This window comes from Artemia sp. Qi Xiang Cuo, chromosome 3, assembly GCF_049724085.1.
Source record: "Artemia sp. Qi Xiang Cuo chromosome 3, ASM4972408v1, whole genome shotgun sequence".
Classification (NCBI taxonomy): Eukaryota; Metazoa; Arthropoda; class Branchiopoda; order Anostraca; family Artemiidae; genus Artemia; species Artemia sp. Qi Xiang Cuo.
This window is the reverse complement of record NC_142796.1, coordinates 36,010,390-36,026,884: the sequence shown is the minus strand read 5'-3', so window position 1 is coordinate 36,026,884 and position 16,495 is coordinate 36,010,390. Positions and strand designations below refer to the sequence as shown.

The window sequence follows — 16,495 nt, the reverse complement described above, 5'->3', positions numbered from 1 at the left end:
TTGCCAAATACTATTAATAACCCAAACCAACCCCTTTATATGTCGTTTTACCAATTCCTTTAATAAAAACAAAACAACCACAAAAATGAGCTTTCACGCAAACACATGCAATTTTGCGTCTTAGTCCCACCTGGGTGAACAGAAACAGTTCCACCAATAAAGAAGAATAAGGAATAAAATATGATTCACATCGAAACTAATATTAATTGTCACCACAACACACAGAAAAATTGAATATGGACTTACTCAAGAGGTTTCCCCGTGGGAATTCTTAAGCTAATTTTTATATGTCATATATAAAAATTAAATATCATCTTTTCTCCTTCTATTTTTCTAGACAAACAAGAAAACAGGGAAGAACACGCATAGATTCTTTAATATGACGGACCTTTCTAGGTAAGTACTCCAAAGCCGACTTCAAATCGTACACGCTAAATACATTGCCTACTCATACGTAAGCAAACGTTAAAATGTTCTAAACATTTAAACCACAAGATTTTAACAATTTGAGTGTTTTTTTTTATTTTCTGAGATGCTTGTTGTATGACATTATCCAATTGGCTTGGAAACGACTCATATCTTAAGTAAATATACCGTCCGGAATCATCTCCGCTCCTAAAGAAATGAATCTTAGGAACATACAAGAAGACTAGGTTCTATAATAGCTTACATAAAAGTAGGGTTACAAAAACGGATCGAAAAAATGAAACTCGCAACCTTCGGATCTTAAGCTTGACAACGTTGAAATTAGGATCCATGAATGCACGCTTAATACTGACCAAGGTAAATTACCTGTTAAAGCGGGCTAAAATCTCATCAACATCATTTAAACGGATATTTTTCATAGAAAACTGTTGACAATTTTTGTTATATTTCACGGTTTTGAATTGCTACCAGTAGAAGACTCACTAAGAACATCTACTTTTGGGTAGTTAAAAAGATGACATATATTGTTAACACAGTAATTGTGAGTTTTCCACTAAGAACATCTACTTGTGGGTAGTTAAAAAGATGGCATATATTGTTAACACAGTAATTGTGAGTTTTCCACTAAGAACATCTACTTTTGGGTAGTTAAAAAGATGGCATATATTGTTAACACAGTAATTGTGAGTTTTCCACTAAGAACATCTACTTTTGGGTAGTTAAAAAGATGACATATATTGTTAACACAATAATTGTGAGTTTTCCAAATTGTGAGTTTTCCACTAAGAACATCTACTTTTGGGTAGTTAAAAAGATGGCATATATTGTTAACACAATAATTGTGAGTTTTCCAAATTCCAACGCGTGCTCTTTGCGATGGTTCATCTTTTTATTTTGCTACAATAAATTGCAATTCAAACTATCTTTGTCTAAAAGTGTTTCAGATGTGAGGTTACTCGTACACTACCTTCTAACAATTTTGTTTAGTTTCTATTAAGCAGGTTGTAACATTCGTTTTTTCAAGCCACGTGAATGTAAGAAACTAAAAGAAAATTTATTCCACTTTAAAAAACAACAAAGACCTAACTGGCTTTATTTTTCTTTAAAACCACACAAGAAAACTTCAGCATTTCTAGCTCAAAGATTACTTAATACAATTTAACATGCTATATACAAAAAACAAGCAAATTACTCACATATAGGCCTACATTGTAAGAAACGTCTTCTTTTGGATCCTCAAAAAGAAAATTCTTCCCGCAAAAATGTTAATATCACTCAGTCCTTCCACTATCCTCGAATATTAAGGAGTTTTCCTGAATTTCCCCAAAACAAAATTTGGTTCTCCAGTCTGCCAGGAAATTGACGATTAGTAGTTAATGTTACGAATTATTTGTTGACAAATGTTGATTTTTGGGGAGATTTTCTTTTGGGAAATCGGGGGAACTTCGAAAAATTAAGGGATAGCGGAAGTACTGCTTGCGCTCCGCTATGGAACTTATAAACTTTTATTTTGAACAACGTGTCCAAGAACTGTTTGTGAGTTGTATGGTTCGTGTTACATTCAGTGTCTATGCTTATTTATAATAAGTCTGCTAGTAAATTTGTGTTTCCAAGTTTTCTTTTCTTTTGGACTAAAAAAGGATGAAAAATTCAGATAGTACTTCCAGTACTGAAGCCGGAAATCCCAATCCAAATTCTTAAACTTTCTTTTGGATTTCTTTTCCTTTGGATAATTTCGGCTACAATTTTTTATGACTTTCCTTTTTGTGAAATGTTTGTATTTACCATTAAATATATATATATATATATATATATATATATATATATATATATATATATATATATATATATATATATATATATATATATATATATATATATATATATATATATATATATATATATATATATATATATATATATATATAGCTCAGGTAAGTTTTCTTGTGCAGTTTTGTATGCCCAAAAATATCATCGATTTTTATCGCCGACAATGAGAATTCAACAAAGAAAACTGCATAACACCGTTACGTGAAAACAATGAGCTGTAGAAAAGAAATACGATTGCATTGCTGAATAGAGCACCCAATTCACCGAAAACCATTTGACTGCTTATTTTTTTATCCCAATAGGTGTTGTTTTTCAAAATACAAGATTCGGACGTGAAAACCACCATTTGTTGCTGTTATTTGCTCAAAGAACATAAATGCAGATCTACCCACAGTTCATAAGACTGCAAATACTAGCTTCAGCTTATCAGGTTCGAGTTATAATGACTCGAACCCAAACCACTTCCAGTGTGATCCGACACATAGTCAAATACTTTATTTATCAGCAAGTTATCTCTCTTTAAAAACAACAATATATTACAAAAAAAAACACTTAATAAAAAACATATCCTGCAAAAATAAGGTTAATTTTAAAATACTAATTGCATTTTCGATCAATTAAGTAATTTTCTTTCTCTCGATAAACATACGATTTCAACGTACAATGTTACCCACGATAAACACTATTTCTTGTTGCTGATGCCCAGAGATGGATCAGTGGGAGGTTTTAGGGACATATCCTCCCCCTAAAAGGTCGAAATTTGTAATAATCAAACAGTTCGTGGTAACGAACTGTAAGTAAAGAGCGATGCAACTCAATAGTAATCGAAACTCTAAAAACAGAGTCTGTAACAATCGATATATCAAAAGAATCGAATTTTGAGGATTATTCAAAATATATCAAATTCATCAAGTTTAATGTTACCAATCAAAACTTAAGAGCCTGAGAAAATTTGCCAAATTTAAAAAAAGGGGAGAAACACTCCCAAAACATCAATTGATCTTTATGAAAATCATACCATCAGATTCAGCACACAAGAGAACCTTACTGTAGAGGTTTCAAGGTCCATTATACAAAAATGTGGAATTTTACATTTTTTGCCAGAAGCCACATCACGGATGCGTCCTTTTTTTCGGTGTGATCGTATTGAGCCAGTTATCCTAGAAGATCGGCAAAGGGCTCAGTTGATCGGAAATCCAAAAATCTAGTGACATTTATAAGTGACCAAAAATATTGTGGGGCAGCTAGCCCCCTCCCACGCTCATTTTTTCTCAAAATCATCCGATCAAAATTTTGAGATAGCCATGTTGTTCAGCATATAGTCGAAAGAGCTAATAGATATCTCTTTGAGGATGACTTGACCCCTCATAGGCCTTCGGTCGAAGGAGTAAAAGCTTTGAACTTTGCCCATTGTTTACATATAGCATTGGCTATTCGAAAATGTGCAGATACTTTTCAGGGGGGGGGGGATTTTCCATTGGAAGGGGGGTACGTGGGAGGATCATTTTACGGATAATTTTTTCATGGGAGAAGGGATTTTCCATGGAAGGGGAGCTCGATTTTCCGGCATTATTTAAAAATTGATCAGAAATTAAATAAAAAAAATAAACTTTTCAACTGAAAGTAAGGAGCAACATTAAAACTTAAAACGAACAGAAATTATTATGAATTTGAGGGGGGTGGCCCCTTCCTCAATTCCTCACTCTTCGTGCTAAGTCGTTTCTAGAAACTAAAAATAACTCGTTATTCTAATCAAACGACCCTTGTGTTTCATGTGTCATTCTCAAATAATTGGAACAAAAAGTCAAACTTTAGCGTAAAGAGCGAGGTATTAAGGAGGGGGCAACCCCCCTAATATCCCGAACAATTTCTGTTCATTTTAAGTTTTAATATTGCTCCTTACTTTCAATTGAAAAAATTAGTTTTTTTATTTAATTTCTGATCAATTTTTAAATAATGCCGGAAAATCCAGCTCCCCCTTCATGGAAAATCCCTTCCCCCATGAAAAACTTCTCCATAAAAAGATCCTTTATTCAGAAATACTGAATAAAAACAAAAAATAGAGAGCAATCGGATTTCAACCAGTGACCTAAGGGTTTGCAACCCTCCGCTCTAACCACTGAGCTATGCTGACACCTGAAAGTTTTAACAAAATGCTTTAATCCGTAATACTGAATAAAAAAAAATATACACAGAGCAACCGGATCTGAAGATCGGCAGAGGGCTCAGTTGATCAGAAATCCAAAGTTCTAGTGACCTTTATAAGTGACCAAAAATATTGGAGGGCAGCTAGCCCCCTTCCACGCCCATTTTTCCTCAAAATCATCCGATCAAAATTTTGAGATAACCATGTTGTTCAGCATAGTCGAAAGAGCTAATAACTATCTCTTTGAGGATGACTCGACCCCTCATTGGCCTTCGATCGAAGGGGTAAAAGCTTTGAACTTTGCCATTGTTTACATATAGTATTGGTTATTCGAAAATGTATAGATACTTTTCAAGGGGGGGGGGGATTTTCCGTTGGGAGGATCTTTTAACGGAGAAGGTGTCTATGGGGGAAGAGATTTTCCATAGAGGGGAAGCTGGATTTCCCGGCATTATTTAAAAATTGATCAGAAATTAAATAAGAAAAATAATTTTTTCAACTGAAAATAAGGAGCAACATTAAAACTTAAAAAGAACAGAAATTATTATGAATATGAGGGGGTTACCCCTTACTCAATATCTCGCTCTTCGCGGTAAGTCGTTTTTAGAAATTAAAAAGAACTCTTTATTTTAATTAAACGACCCTTGTGTTTCATGTGTCATTCTCAGATAATTGGAACAAAAAGTCAAACATAAAGAGCGAGATATTAAGAACGGGGCAACCCTCCTAACACTCGTAATAACTTCATTGTAAGTTTTAATATTGCTCCTTACTTTCAGTTGAAAAACTTGTTGTTTTTCGTTTAATAAGAGGGTTGAAGGGAGGCAACATATTATAAGGGGAGCCCAAGGTTCATTGGATCTGCCCAAACATTAATATTGTATCCGCCCATGTGTTTTCTTAATGGACAAATGATGTACACACAATTCATTACAATATAAAAACTAACACCAGTTAGTAAGGTAAAGACTCACTCTAAAAACGTTAAATCTTGGATTCCTTTTGCTAAGTCAGTTATGATGACTCTAATCCTCTTCACTATCTGTATGGTCGAGATCTGACTGTAAAGTGAAAGTGATTTTGGCTCTTTGCCCACTGTCTGGCATAATATCTCCATTCTTCACTCTTTCTCTCATTTCAGTTACAGTCATATCGTGGCGAGCTCGAGTATGGCCACACAATGCAGCAATTGAAGTATGCGGCTTGCTACACAACAAACACACGTAGGGTTTATCGCCTAAATGTATGTTCATATGTTGCTAAAATATAAAGAAATAATAATAAGAGAAAGTCTTTATCCTTTTCTTTTTTTCAGACCAAAGAAAATATAGAACACAATAAAAGCAAATTTTGGGCAATTACACATGAACTTGATACGAGTTTAAAAGTACTAGCGGCACCGGCAGGGGTGCGCCACTAGAAGAAATATGCTAATTTAAAATAAACTTAATTTGAGTGTAAATTTGAAAATGTTGATTCAAAATTGTGGTATAGGTATCTTTGGAACCGATGTGAAATAATTTATGATAGTCTTTTCCTTTTTATCTTAAACACTTTTTTAGATTATAAATAAATCTAGGTTTGTCTACAGAATATAGGCCAGTTAACACGAACGATGTTTATGACATTTCGTCAGTTCGTGGGGGGATGGCGTTGTTCTTCTTTATTCTAAAGATAAATCAAGTTTCTTCTCTTATTGGTTTCCCGAGCTCTTTGTGACTCATAAAAAGGTAAAAAATAAACTCATAGATATTTTGATTACGTTGATTTAGATATGGCAAAAGAAAGAGTACTGCGTCAATGAAATTAATTATGATGTGCGCTTAAGTGGTATTTGAAATTATGGCGAAGTTCTAAAACTATTTCAGGTTAGCTTTAAAACAAGCCACCTCCTAGAAAACACTTTCCCCATTTTTTCGTTTACATTTATTTAATTCTTCTTTACAGCTTCAAAAACTCCATTTATTGATTTATCTTCTTAAAATTATAAGTTTCCTGAAGTGAAGTCTGCAGTTAGAAAATAAGCAAGAAAATACCAATATTTTATAAAATATTATACGGTATTGTGCACTGAAATCAGAAGGTGTTATAACTGTCCTCTACAATAATTATATAGAAAAACAAACACTATTCTCCTATCGATATAAAACCATTCACTCTCAAAAAATGAATCTTATTAAAATGTTTTGAGAACAAGAGGGGCAATTAAGGGCAAATTTTCAATAAAGTAAATGTTCTATTAGACAAGTCTATTGCAGTCACGCAAATATTGATAAGTTATCGTTACTCTCTGGCTAATGTTCCTCAAAACAGCAAAAACACTCAACTCGCTAGAACTACTAATAGCAACTCACTGCAAAACTAAGCAGTCTGAGGCTAACACAGCTGTGCACGCTCCTCGTTCGACCCAATCTATCCAAAGCCTCCTTCTTTATCCCCTCTAATGAAGTTTCTAATTCCCTTTAAATTCTTCTTTATGATACCTTTCCGTTCCTTTCCTGAACAATCTACTTTTCTTTCGGCCCAAAGGAATGGCTAAAAAGCACAGTCTTTGCAATTCATCGTAAAACGTGAACTAAATTTAGTTCTGCCCTAGGAATGATGTATGAACGGATGGATGATAGACTTATCTCCCAACAAGTGAAATGACATCATTTTTATACAGTCCTAAAAAGGGCTTATGCCAGATTTGCCTCTCACCCAAAACTATCTGTCTTGGCTTTTTCTACAACTAGCCATGGCTTGATGCCCACAACTACTTGATTTGAATTCAGTTTTAATTCAAGTAGCAAACACTAATCAATCGCCTGGAAGAAAAAATTCACGGTATTCTCGAAAACAGGGTGAATAGATACATGTATATTACCAAATAACATAATCATTGTTTTTTAAGCAGTAAAACTTTGATATTTTCTTCACTATAATGCTTTGACTATCACCATCAAGCCTTCTTGACACTTCACCCAAAAAATCAATTAGTTTTAGTGTACGCGCTCGACATTTAGCGCATTAATTGACCATATAAAATTGATTTTTGATGCTGCCTTATATACATTTGTACGTCATCTATGGTTGTAACACAGGTTTATGACATGATTCATCATCTAGTATACGCAAATGAAGTTTTTTGCCAAAAGATTGATTTTATTTAATTTTTTTGTGTTAATTACAAAAGCGAGTCGATGTAGCAATTTCCTTCGACATGAACCCTTAAATATATCTCTATGATGTTCCAGTGCCCCACTAGCTGCGGAGAAGGAAAACACGGAAAGAAAAAAGATGCTTGCCATGCAAAAAAAGTGACTTTCCAAGTTGTTCAAGTCAAGGGACTATAAGTTCCCTATACAGGGTTTTCCGCCAAAGCGATTACAATGGTGCACTTTTGTTTTGCCTCTACTCTATTAGGGATTTCAGGCTTTTTTTTTTGGCTTACTTATGGGCTGTATTCGTGTTTTACTAGGTTGTAGCTATCGTTGCAACCACGATAAATAATAGACAACTTGTATAATTTACAGCAGTTTCCGGTAAGACTGTGGGAGATTCTTTCGACCCCGAAGGCATTTTTATTAGGTTTTTTTTTACATTTTGAACAAAATGGTTATCTCAAATTTTTGATCCAATGTATCTGAGAATTGAAGGGGTGAGTAGCTAAAGAGGCGTGACAGGAATGCTTCTTGCCTTCCATTCACTTTCGACTCTCAAAAGGGACATTAGAATTCCTAATTTCCAATCACACATCAGTGGCGGATCCAGAGGGAAGGGGGCGATAATGTCTCCCTTAACAGCGAGTTAACAACATAATTGTTTTTGCAATATGAAAGTAATAAGTCTTTTAGGTTTGAGCCTTGATCCAGTTATGTGGATCCGCCCTGACATTAAATCAAAATTAATTTTTTTTTTTGTTTTTTTTAATGCCAAGCTGACTACAGTAAGTCTGTACAGACAAATTATTAAAAATAACCTCGAAACTCAGGCACATAAGAAAACACCTAAAATCCTGGACTTATTCTTCACTACAGGATAAGTGCACACATAACTCGAATAAATCTTCATCTAATTTAATTCATTGTCTGTCTTAATTCATAGCTGATTGATTATATTAGTAGCAGATTAAGGTTGGGGGTTGACGGCTAATATAAGCCTATCATACCTTTCTGATACTGGAAACAGCACGTCTCCACTTCTATCCATCACTAAGCAATCAGTCCAATAGATCTATCTACAAAGCTACATTTATATACAGACTATCATTACTACACAACGAATTCTCTTCTATTTCCACTGTCATTTTTAGGAATTTTCCACCAAAACAAGTTTTAAGATTTAATTTTTTTTATTTTTGATTGTTGATGAAGACTCCAAGCATAGTATTTGGGTTTAAACTATTTCTTTCTGAATTTCTTTTACTAATAAACGGAAAATGTATGTTCCGTTTTTCAAAGCAGCTTTATGCAGAGGAGTTTCAAGATCTTTGTCCGTTATAAGTAAGAAAAGACTCGGGCCAGTTGTAACCCAAACTCTAAAAAACCGGAATTTTGATAACAGTAGACACATCAAAAGAACTTGATTGTTTTGATGATTCCAAATATATATAAAACAAAAATTACACACAAAATCAAGTAAAGATTTCTCAGGCTCGTAGCTGTTGGAGGGTACCAATGAACTTAATTTATTTTTTTATTATTTAATTTTTTATGTAGTTTTTTATATATATATATATATTTGGAATCAGCGCAAAATTCCAGTTCTTTTGATGTGTCTACTGTTATCAAAATTCCCGTTTTTAGAGTTTGGGTTACAATTGGCCCGAGTCTTTTCTTACTTACAATTTGTCACCATGAACTGTTTCATTAAAATTATTATATGAATAATTGTTCGTATTTCCAAATGCTAACACAAAAATGACACCTAGAGAGGATTAAATCCACACTGAAACATACCCAAACGCACAAATATGTATCTGTGTACACAAGTTTAAGGATGTGAAAGCGGCAACACATTATGTGAGAAATAGTGAAAAGAAAATCTTAAGCACCCTTGTAAAGAAAAGGTTGCAAGGATGCATAATTGGAGGAGGGGTAGATCAACCTAATTAACCCTCTTCAATTTTTTGAAAGATACCTGTCTTAGTATTTTAATTAAAAAAAGAAAGAACTTAGATATTCGAAAATATTTATTATATTCAGTTTATAAGCAATTCTTGCTATCTCTCCTCTTACATTTTCGTGAGTTGGAACCACTGAAGGAGCATAGGCTTTTTTCTGTGTTTTATCATATTTATGAAAATCACAGTTAAAAGTATATTTTTTTACCTTTCACCTGTTTTACCTAATCGTTACCATAAAAAGGTTTGAACTCAAGTCATTTATGTTTTACAGAATGTCTCATTACCACTTTACTACGGTAACTATATATTAAAATAATTTCATCAAGCACGTCATGCTTTCAGCGGTAGCTGCAATCAGGGTTACAGCAGTAGCTAGCAACCTAGTAAGAGCTTTCAGCGGTAGCTGCAATCAAGTAAAAGACGAACCAAGGCCCATAGTAACTAAAAATGAATTGTTATTAGACAGGTAGCCACAGTCAATGATTTAGATAAAATCAAATTGATCAAAATCGTCCCACTTAAGAAGTGAATTAAGTGAAGCACATAAAAATTAGACAGCTGCAGCATATTGGTACAACACATCATGCCTGTAGTGGTAAGTGCAACCGATTAAAATACGAACATGTTCCATAGCATTATTCTTATACAGGACAAGTTCTAATAGTATACTTCTTGTTTTGATCTGACTATTTTTAGGAGTTCTGGGTTATTTCAGTTTTTACTATGGGACGTGATCGTCTCTTAGTAGGTTGCTAGCTACCGCTACAACCCTGATTGCAGCTACCACAGAAAGCATGACGTATTTGATGAAATTATTTTAATAGATAGTTACCGTAGTACAGTGGTAATGAGACATCCCATAAAACATTGAGGATTCGAGTTCCAACTCATCTACGGTAACGATTAGGTTAGGTTTAGGTTAGGATTAGGTTTAAGTAAAACAAGTAAAAGCTAAAAAAAAAATATACTTTTATCTGTCATTCCCATAAATATAATTAAAAATAGAAAAAAGCCTATGGCTCCTTCAGTGGTTCCAACTCACGAAAATGTAAGAGGAGAGAGAGCAAGAGATGCTTATAAGATTATAAATATTTTCGGATATCTAAGTGTTTTTTTTTTTGTTTTTTTTTGTTTTTTTTTTTATCAAAATACTAAGACGGGCATTTTTTAAAAAATTGAAGAGGGTTAATTAGGTTGATCTACTCCTCTTCCAATTAAGCATCCTTGCAACCTTTTCTTTACAAGGGTGCTTAAGATTTTCTTTTCACTATTGCTCACATAATTTGTTGCTGCTTTCACATCCTTAAACTTGTGTACACCTAAACACATTTATGCGTTCGGGTATGTTTCGGTGTTATATGGATTCTATCCTCTCTAGGTGCCATTTTTGTGTTAGTATTTGGAAATACGGACAACTATTCATATAATAATTTTAATGAAACAATTCATGGCAACAAATTGTAAGTAAGAAAAGACTCGGGCCGATTGTAAACCAAACTCTAAAAACCGGAATTTTTGTAACAGTAGACACATCAAAAGAACTGAATTTTTGTGCTGGTTCCAAAAATACATAAAAAAAATACATAGAAAAATAAAATAATAAAACAAATAAATTTAGCGCATCAAAAGCTAAGAGCCTGAGAAATCTTCAGTTGATTTTGAATAATGTTGAAGACAACCCAACAAAGTCAAGTGAAAAATTGAATGAAAATACACCATGAGTTACAGCATATCGTAGAACCCTATAGTTACCTACAAAATTATGAAATTTTTACTTTTTGCCAGTAGAAAGATCAGAAATGCATGTTTATTTATATTTTTACATATCAGGGTTGCCGCGGTAGCGGCAACCAAGTAAGAGAAGATCACGGCACATACTAAGAAACATAAAAGCCCATAATATATATAAAAAAAAAATCCCCCGTTCGTAATAAATAGAAAAAAATATTTAAAATTAAATCAGCATTTTTACAAAAAAAACTGCATTTTCATATGAAAGACGATGAATGTTGTCATAATCGTAGGTTAGAGCCACATATGATGTAAAAAGTAAATGCTAAATTACGATGGTAACTATAATGACAATATAAAGTATATGAAAATGCCTCATCTGCCTGATGACAACACTCCACTTTTTGACGTGGATAGGAACCTCGTTCACATTCCGTAGCCTTAAAGATAGAACTTTGAGATGAGGGCGATAAAAAACATGGTTTATTTAAATAAAAAGTCACAAATTTTTTAAATAAATAAAAAGTTAAATAATAGTCCTTTAAAAATGCGAAACAAACTTTAATAGTCGGAAGTGATTGGAGGGCAACCAACCCCCCTCCCACGCCCATCACTTCCCCAAATACATCCAATCAAAATTTTGATATAGCCATTTTGTTCAACGTAGTTTGAAAGTTTGGAAATTATGTATTTGAGGATTACAACCTCGCCGCAGCCTTCAGGGCAAGGGATGTAAGTTTTGCCCTGGGGGCATATAAGGTTTTCATGGAAGGGATGGTTGTATAAACCTTAGAGGAGGCTCTTTGGTTGAATATTGAAAGTTCTAGTTCCCTTTTAAGAGTCAAAAGTAATGGAGGGCAAGTAGCCCCCCCCCCGGTTACCCCTCTTTTCACCAAACGAATCTGATTGAAATGGTAAGATAGCGATTTTTTTCAAAACAGTCCAAAAACATATAACAATGTCTCTAGGGTTGACAGAGCCCCCCAGTGCCCTGGGTATAGGCCCGTAAGTCATGCCCTGGGAGTTGCAAGGGTGCAAGTTATGCCCTGGGGGCATATACGGTTTTTTATAGAAAGGTTGGTCATAAATGCTTTGAAAGTAACTCATTGGATTGGTAATCAGAAGTTCTAGTGCTATTTTTAGAGTGAAAGTGATCAGAGCAGCAGCTATCCCCTCCCCCCCCACACACACACACACACGCACACGTCGGTTTCCCGAGATGCATCCAATAGAAATTTTGAGACAATCCTTTTCTTCAAAATAGTCCAAAGATCATATAACAAGGGTTTTAGAGTTGATACAAACCACCAGAGCCTGGGGCCAATGATTGTAAGTTATGCCCATAGGACATTTAAGGTTCTTATGGAAGGTATATAACAATGTCTCTAGGGTTGACAAAACCCCCCAGTGCCATGGGTATAGGCCCGTAAGTCATGCCCTGCGTGTTGCAAGGGTGCAAGTTATGCCCTGGGGGCATATACGGTTTTTTATAGAAAGGTTGGTCATAAATGCTTTGAAAGTAACTCATTGGATTGGTAATCAGAAGTTCTAGTGCTATTTTTAGAGTGAAAGTGATCCGAGCAGCAGCTACCCCCCCCCCCCCACACACACACACACGCACACGTCGGTTTCCCGAGATGCATCCAATAGAAATTTTGAGACAATCCTTTTCTTCAAAATGTCCAAAGATCATATAACAAGGCTTTTAGAGTTGATACAAACCACCAGAGCCTGGGGCCGATGGTTGTAAGTTATGCCCATGGGACATTTAAGGTTCTTATGGAAGGGATATAGCAATGTCTCTAGGGTTGACAAAACCCCCCAGTGCCATGGGTATAGGCCCGTAAGTCATGCCCTGGGCGTTGCAAGGGTGCAAGTTATGCCCTGGGGGCATATACGGTTTTTTATAGAAAGGTTGGTCATAAATGCTTTGAAAGTAACTCATTGAAATGGTAATCAGAAGTTCTAGTGCTATTTTTAAGAGTCAAAGCGATCAGAGCGCAGCTACCCCCCCCCCCCCACACACACACATACACACACACGCACACGTCGGTTTCCCGAGATGCATCCAATAGAAATTTTGAGACAATCCTTTTCTTCAAAATAGTCCAAAGATCATATAACAAGGGTTTTAGAGTTGATACAAACCACCAGAGCCTGGGGCCAATGATTGTAAGTTATGCCCATAGGACATTTAAGGTTCTTATGGAAGGGATGGTTGCTTAAACTTTAGAGATGGCTCATTTGGTTGACATTGGGAGTTCTATTTCCATTATAGAGTCAAAAGTGATGGAGGTTAACTAGTCCCCCCCCAACTACCCCTCTTTCCACCAAACGCATCTGATTGAAATTGTGCAATGGCCATTTTGTTTAAAATAGTCAAAGAACATACAACAATGCCTCCAGGGTTGAAAGCCCTCCCCCCAGAGCCCTGGGGCAAGGGCTTTAAGTCATACCCTGGGGACACATTAGGTTTTTATGAAGTGGGCGGTCGTATAAAATTCAGATGAGTCTCATTTGATTTGAAGTTGGAATTTATAGTGCCCTTTTTAAGAGTCAAAGTGATTTGAGAGCACCCGCCCCCCATGCTCATCATTTCCAAAAAAAAACATCAAAACAAAGTTTTGAGATATCAATTTTTTTCAGCATTATTGAAAGGTTAACTAATTACGCCTTTGGGGATTTCACTCCCCCCCTCGATGCCTCAGGGCAAGGGATGTACGTTAGGCCCTGTGTTCATTGTTTACATATAATATATGTTATTGAGAAAAGGTAGGCATGTTTGACTTGTAATTTCTCAAAATACGAAGGGCATTAAGATGAGTATTTCAGGGAATATTGAGGGGAGTTTGAATTGAAAATCAAGTATTTTGCAGTAGGCATCCAGACATGGCTAATTGTAGAAAAAAGCCAAGACAGATAGTCCAAGTGTTGAACTAAATCAAAAGATGTTATGTGTATATGGGTTGTCAAAAGGGTGTAACTCAGGAATGACTGAGTATATTAATTTGGAACTTTCAGGAAATGATAAGGGAGATGATCAATTGACCAAAAAGGCAATATTTGCACGGTACTACTACTACAACTGCTGCTGCTTCTACTGCCACCACAACTACTATTACTACTACCACTACTATGAATAAAGCTACTGCTTCCGTAGCGAACACTACCAAGGCTGAGAATATTGAAAAAATTTCCGAAGAAACGTCGAAGTAAAATTTGAATTAAATCAAGACAAACTATGTGCATAAAGATCGCTGATACGGGTGCATCAGCAATATTTTTGGAACAGCTTATCATGTCAAGAGGAAACTTCAGGGGCATCGTGAGTGGGGAGTTGAGCAGACCAAAAGACAAAATGTACCTGCTACTGCTGCTATTAGTACTGCCGCTACTACTGATACTAATACTACCACTACTACTATGATATTAGTACAATTAAGGCTACACGTATGAAGGTAAAATTTGACAGAATATTGAGGGGGAATTTGAACTAAATCAAAACACACTTTGCGCATGCAGATTGTCAAAAGGATGAATTCAAGTTTTGAATTCATCAAGATGTTTGATGAATTCAAAACATCTCAAGAATAAATTTGGGTCTTAAGTTGGAACTTTCAGAGAATACTTAAAGGGGAAGATCAATTGACAAAAAAGTAATAAAGGCATGCCACTACAAACACTAATACCACTTTTACTTTTACTAATACTACTACTCCTACTAAACTACTACTTCAGTTGCAAGAACTTGTAAGGCTTAGAACATGGGTCGGCAACCTGTGGCCGGGGGCCGCAAGCGGCCCGCGAGACGGATTGGTGTGGCCCGCCAGACCATCACCGCAACGCACCTGACGGACCATACTATTCACAATAACAATACACAACGAAGTGAAATGGGGTGCCATCTAGCGTTCTGCCATATAGCATTCTCAAGAAAATCCGTAAGCCTCATCTAGCAGTTAGTTTGATTTTAAGATAAAAGTTCAAAATAGGGATAAAATCCTTTTTAATAGACAGTGTATAGAAATTCGCAAAAATACCAGATATTTCGGTCACATATACAGTGACCGTCATCGGTTTTACTATTGATGACGGTCAATGTATATGTGACCGAAATATCTGGTATTTTTGTGAATTTCTATACACTGTCTATTAAAAAGGATTTTATCCCTATTTTGAACTTTTATTTTATCGTCATGGAAAGGCAGTGTGGTCTCCGAAATTATCTAGTTTGATTTTCAACCATCCAGTCTAGACTATTTGTTTTGGTATGTTAAAATTTTTGTTTTTGAGCAAACCTTTCTCAGAGTTTGGGAAATACGCCCCAAAATATACTTTTTGTCTTTGGATTTTCTTTGTTTATTCTTTTTTAGGTCAGTAAAATTTAGCGCTTGGGGTACCAAATGAAAGCGAAATTATCTGGTCATGTTAGGTGGTCGTCTAGTGGCAAAACATTCAGAAGAAAAAATAACGCTTGATTTTGCAGATGGGTGTCATCTGGTATATAGTGGGACGGGAAATATGGTAAACACTGGGACATTTCCCAGCATGTACCAGATGAAACACATCTATAAAATCGAGGGTAATTTTTTTTCAAAAGGGTTTAAGTACAACCAGGTTGTCAAAGGAGTATAAATACAATATCTCAGGAACATAATAGGTATTTTCCACTTTCCACTTTCAGGGAAGCTAGAGGGGGAGTAAAACTAAATCAAAAGGTACAATACATACCAAGATTATCAAAAGGGTGTATGTGCAATATCCCAGGAAAAAAAGGGACGTACGTTGAAACTTTCAGAGCATATTATTGGAGATGTTGAACTAAATCAAAACTCTATGTCCGTCCAAGTTTGTGAGAAGGGCATTTATCCGTATCTTAGGAACGGATAAAAGTATTAAGTTGAAACTTAGGGACCTCTTGAGGGGGACTTATAACTAAATATGGATGTTGAAATGGTCTATATACATTATATATGGGAAGGCTAAGGACATTAAGGCGACACTATCAAGGGATATTGCCAAGTATATTGAACAAAATCAATATGTACTCTATGCATACAGGTTGTCAAAAGGGCATATGAACAATTTTTGAAAAACAACTGAAAGAAATAAATTGAACCTTTGAGGGCTGCTACAACTGCTACTTATGCAATTAGTACTGCTGCTATTGTGACTTTTACAAACTGTGACTGCTTTTAACTGTTTGAATTTGTGACTACTTGCAACTGCAAATACTTGTAAATATGACTGATTGC

General features: G+C 35.3%; 1 protein-coding gene across 1 annotated transcript in view; it reads right to left on the bottom strand.

Moving 5' to 3' along the window:
• LOC148954049 (uncharacterized) overlaps window positions 1-16,495 on the bottom strand; it is a 101,522-nt gene that overhangs the window by 3,304 nt on the left and 81,723 nt on the right. The window contains exon 8 of the mRNA XM_089085768.1: window positions 5,377-5,661. Coding sequence (XP_088941894.1) covers window positions 5,428-5,661 — 234 coding nt within the window. The 3' untranslated portion in view covers window positions 5,377-5,427. The remainder of the gene's footprint in view (window positions 1-5,376; window positions 5,662-16,495) is intronic.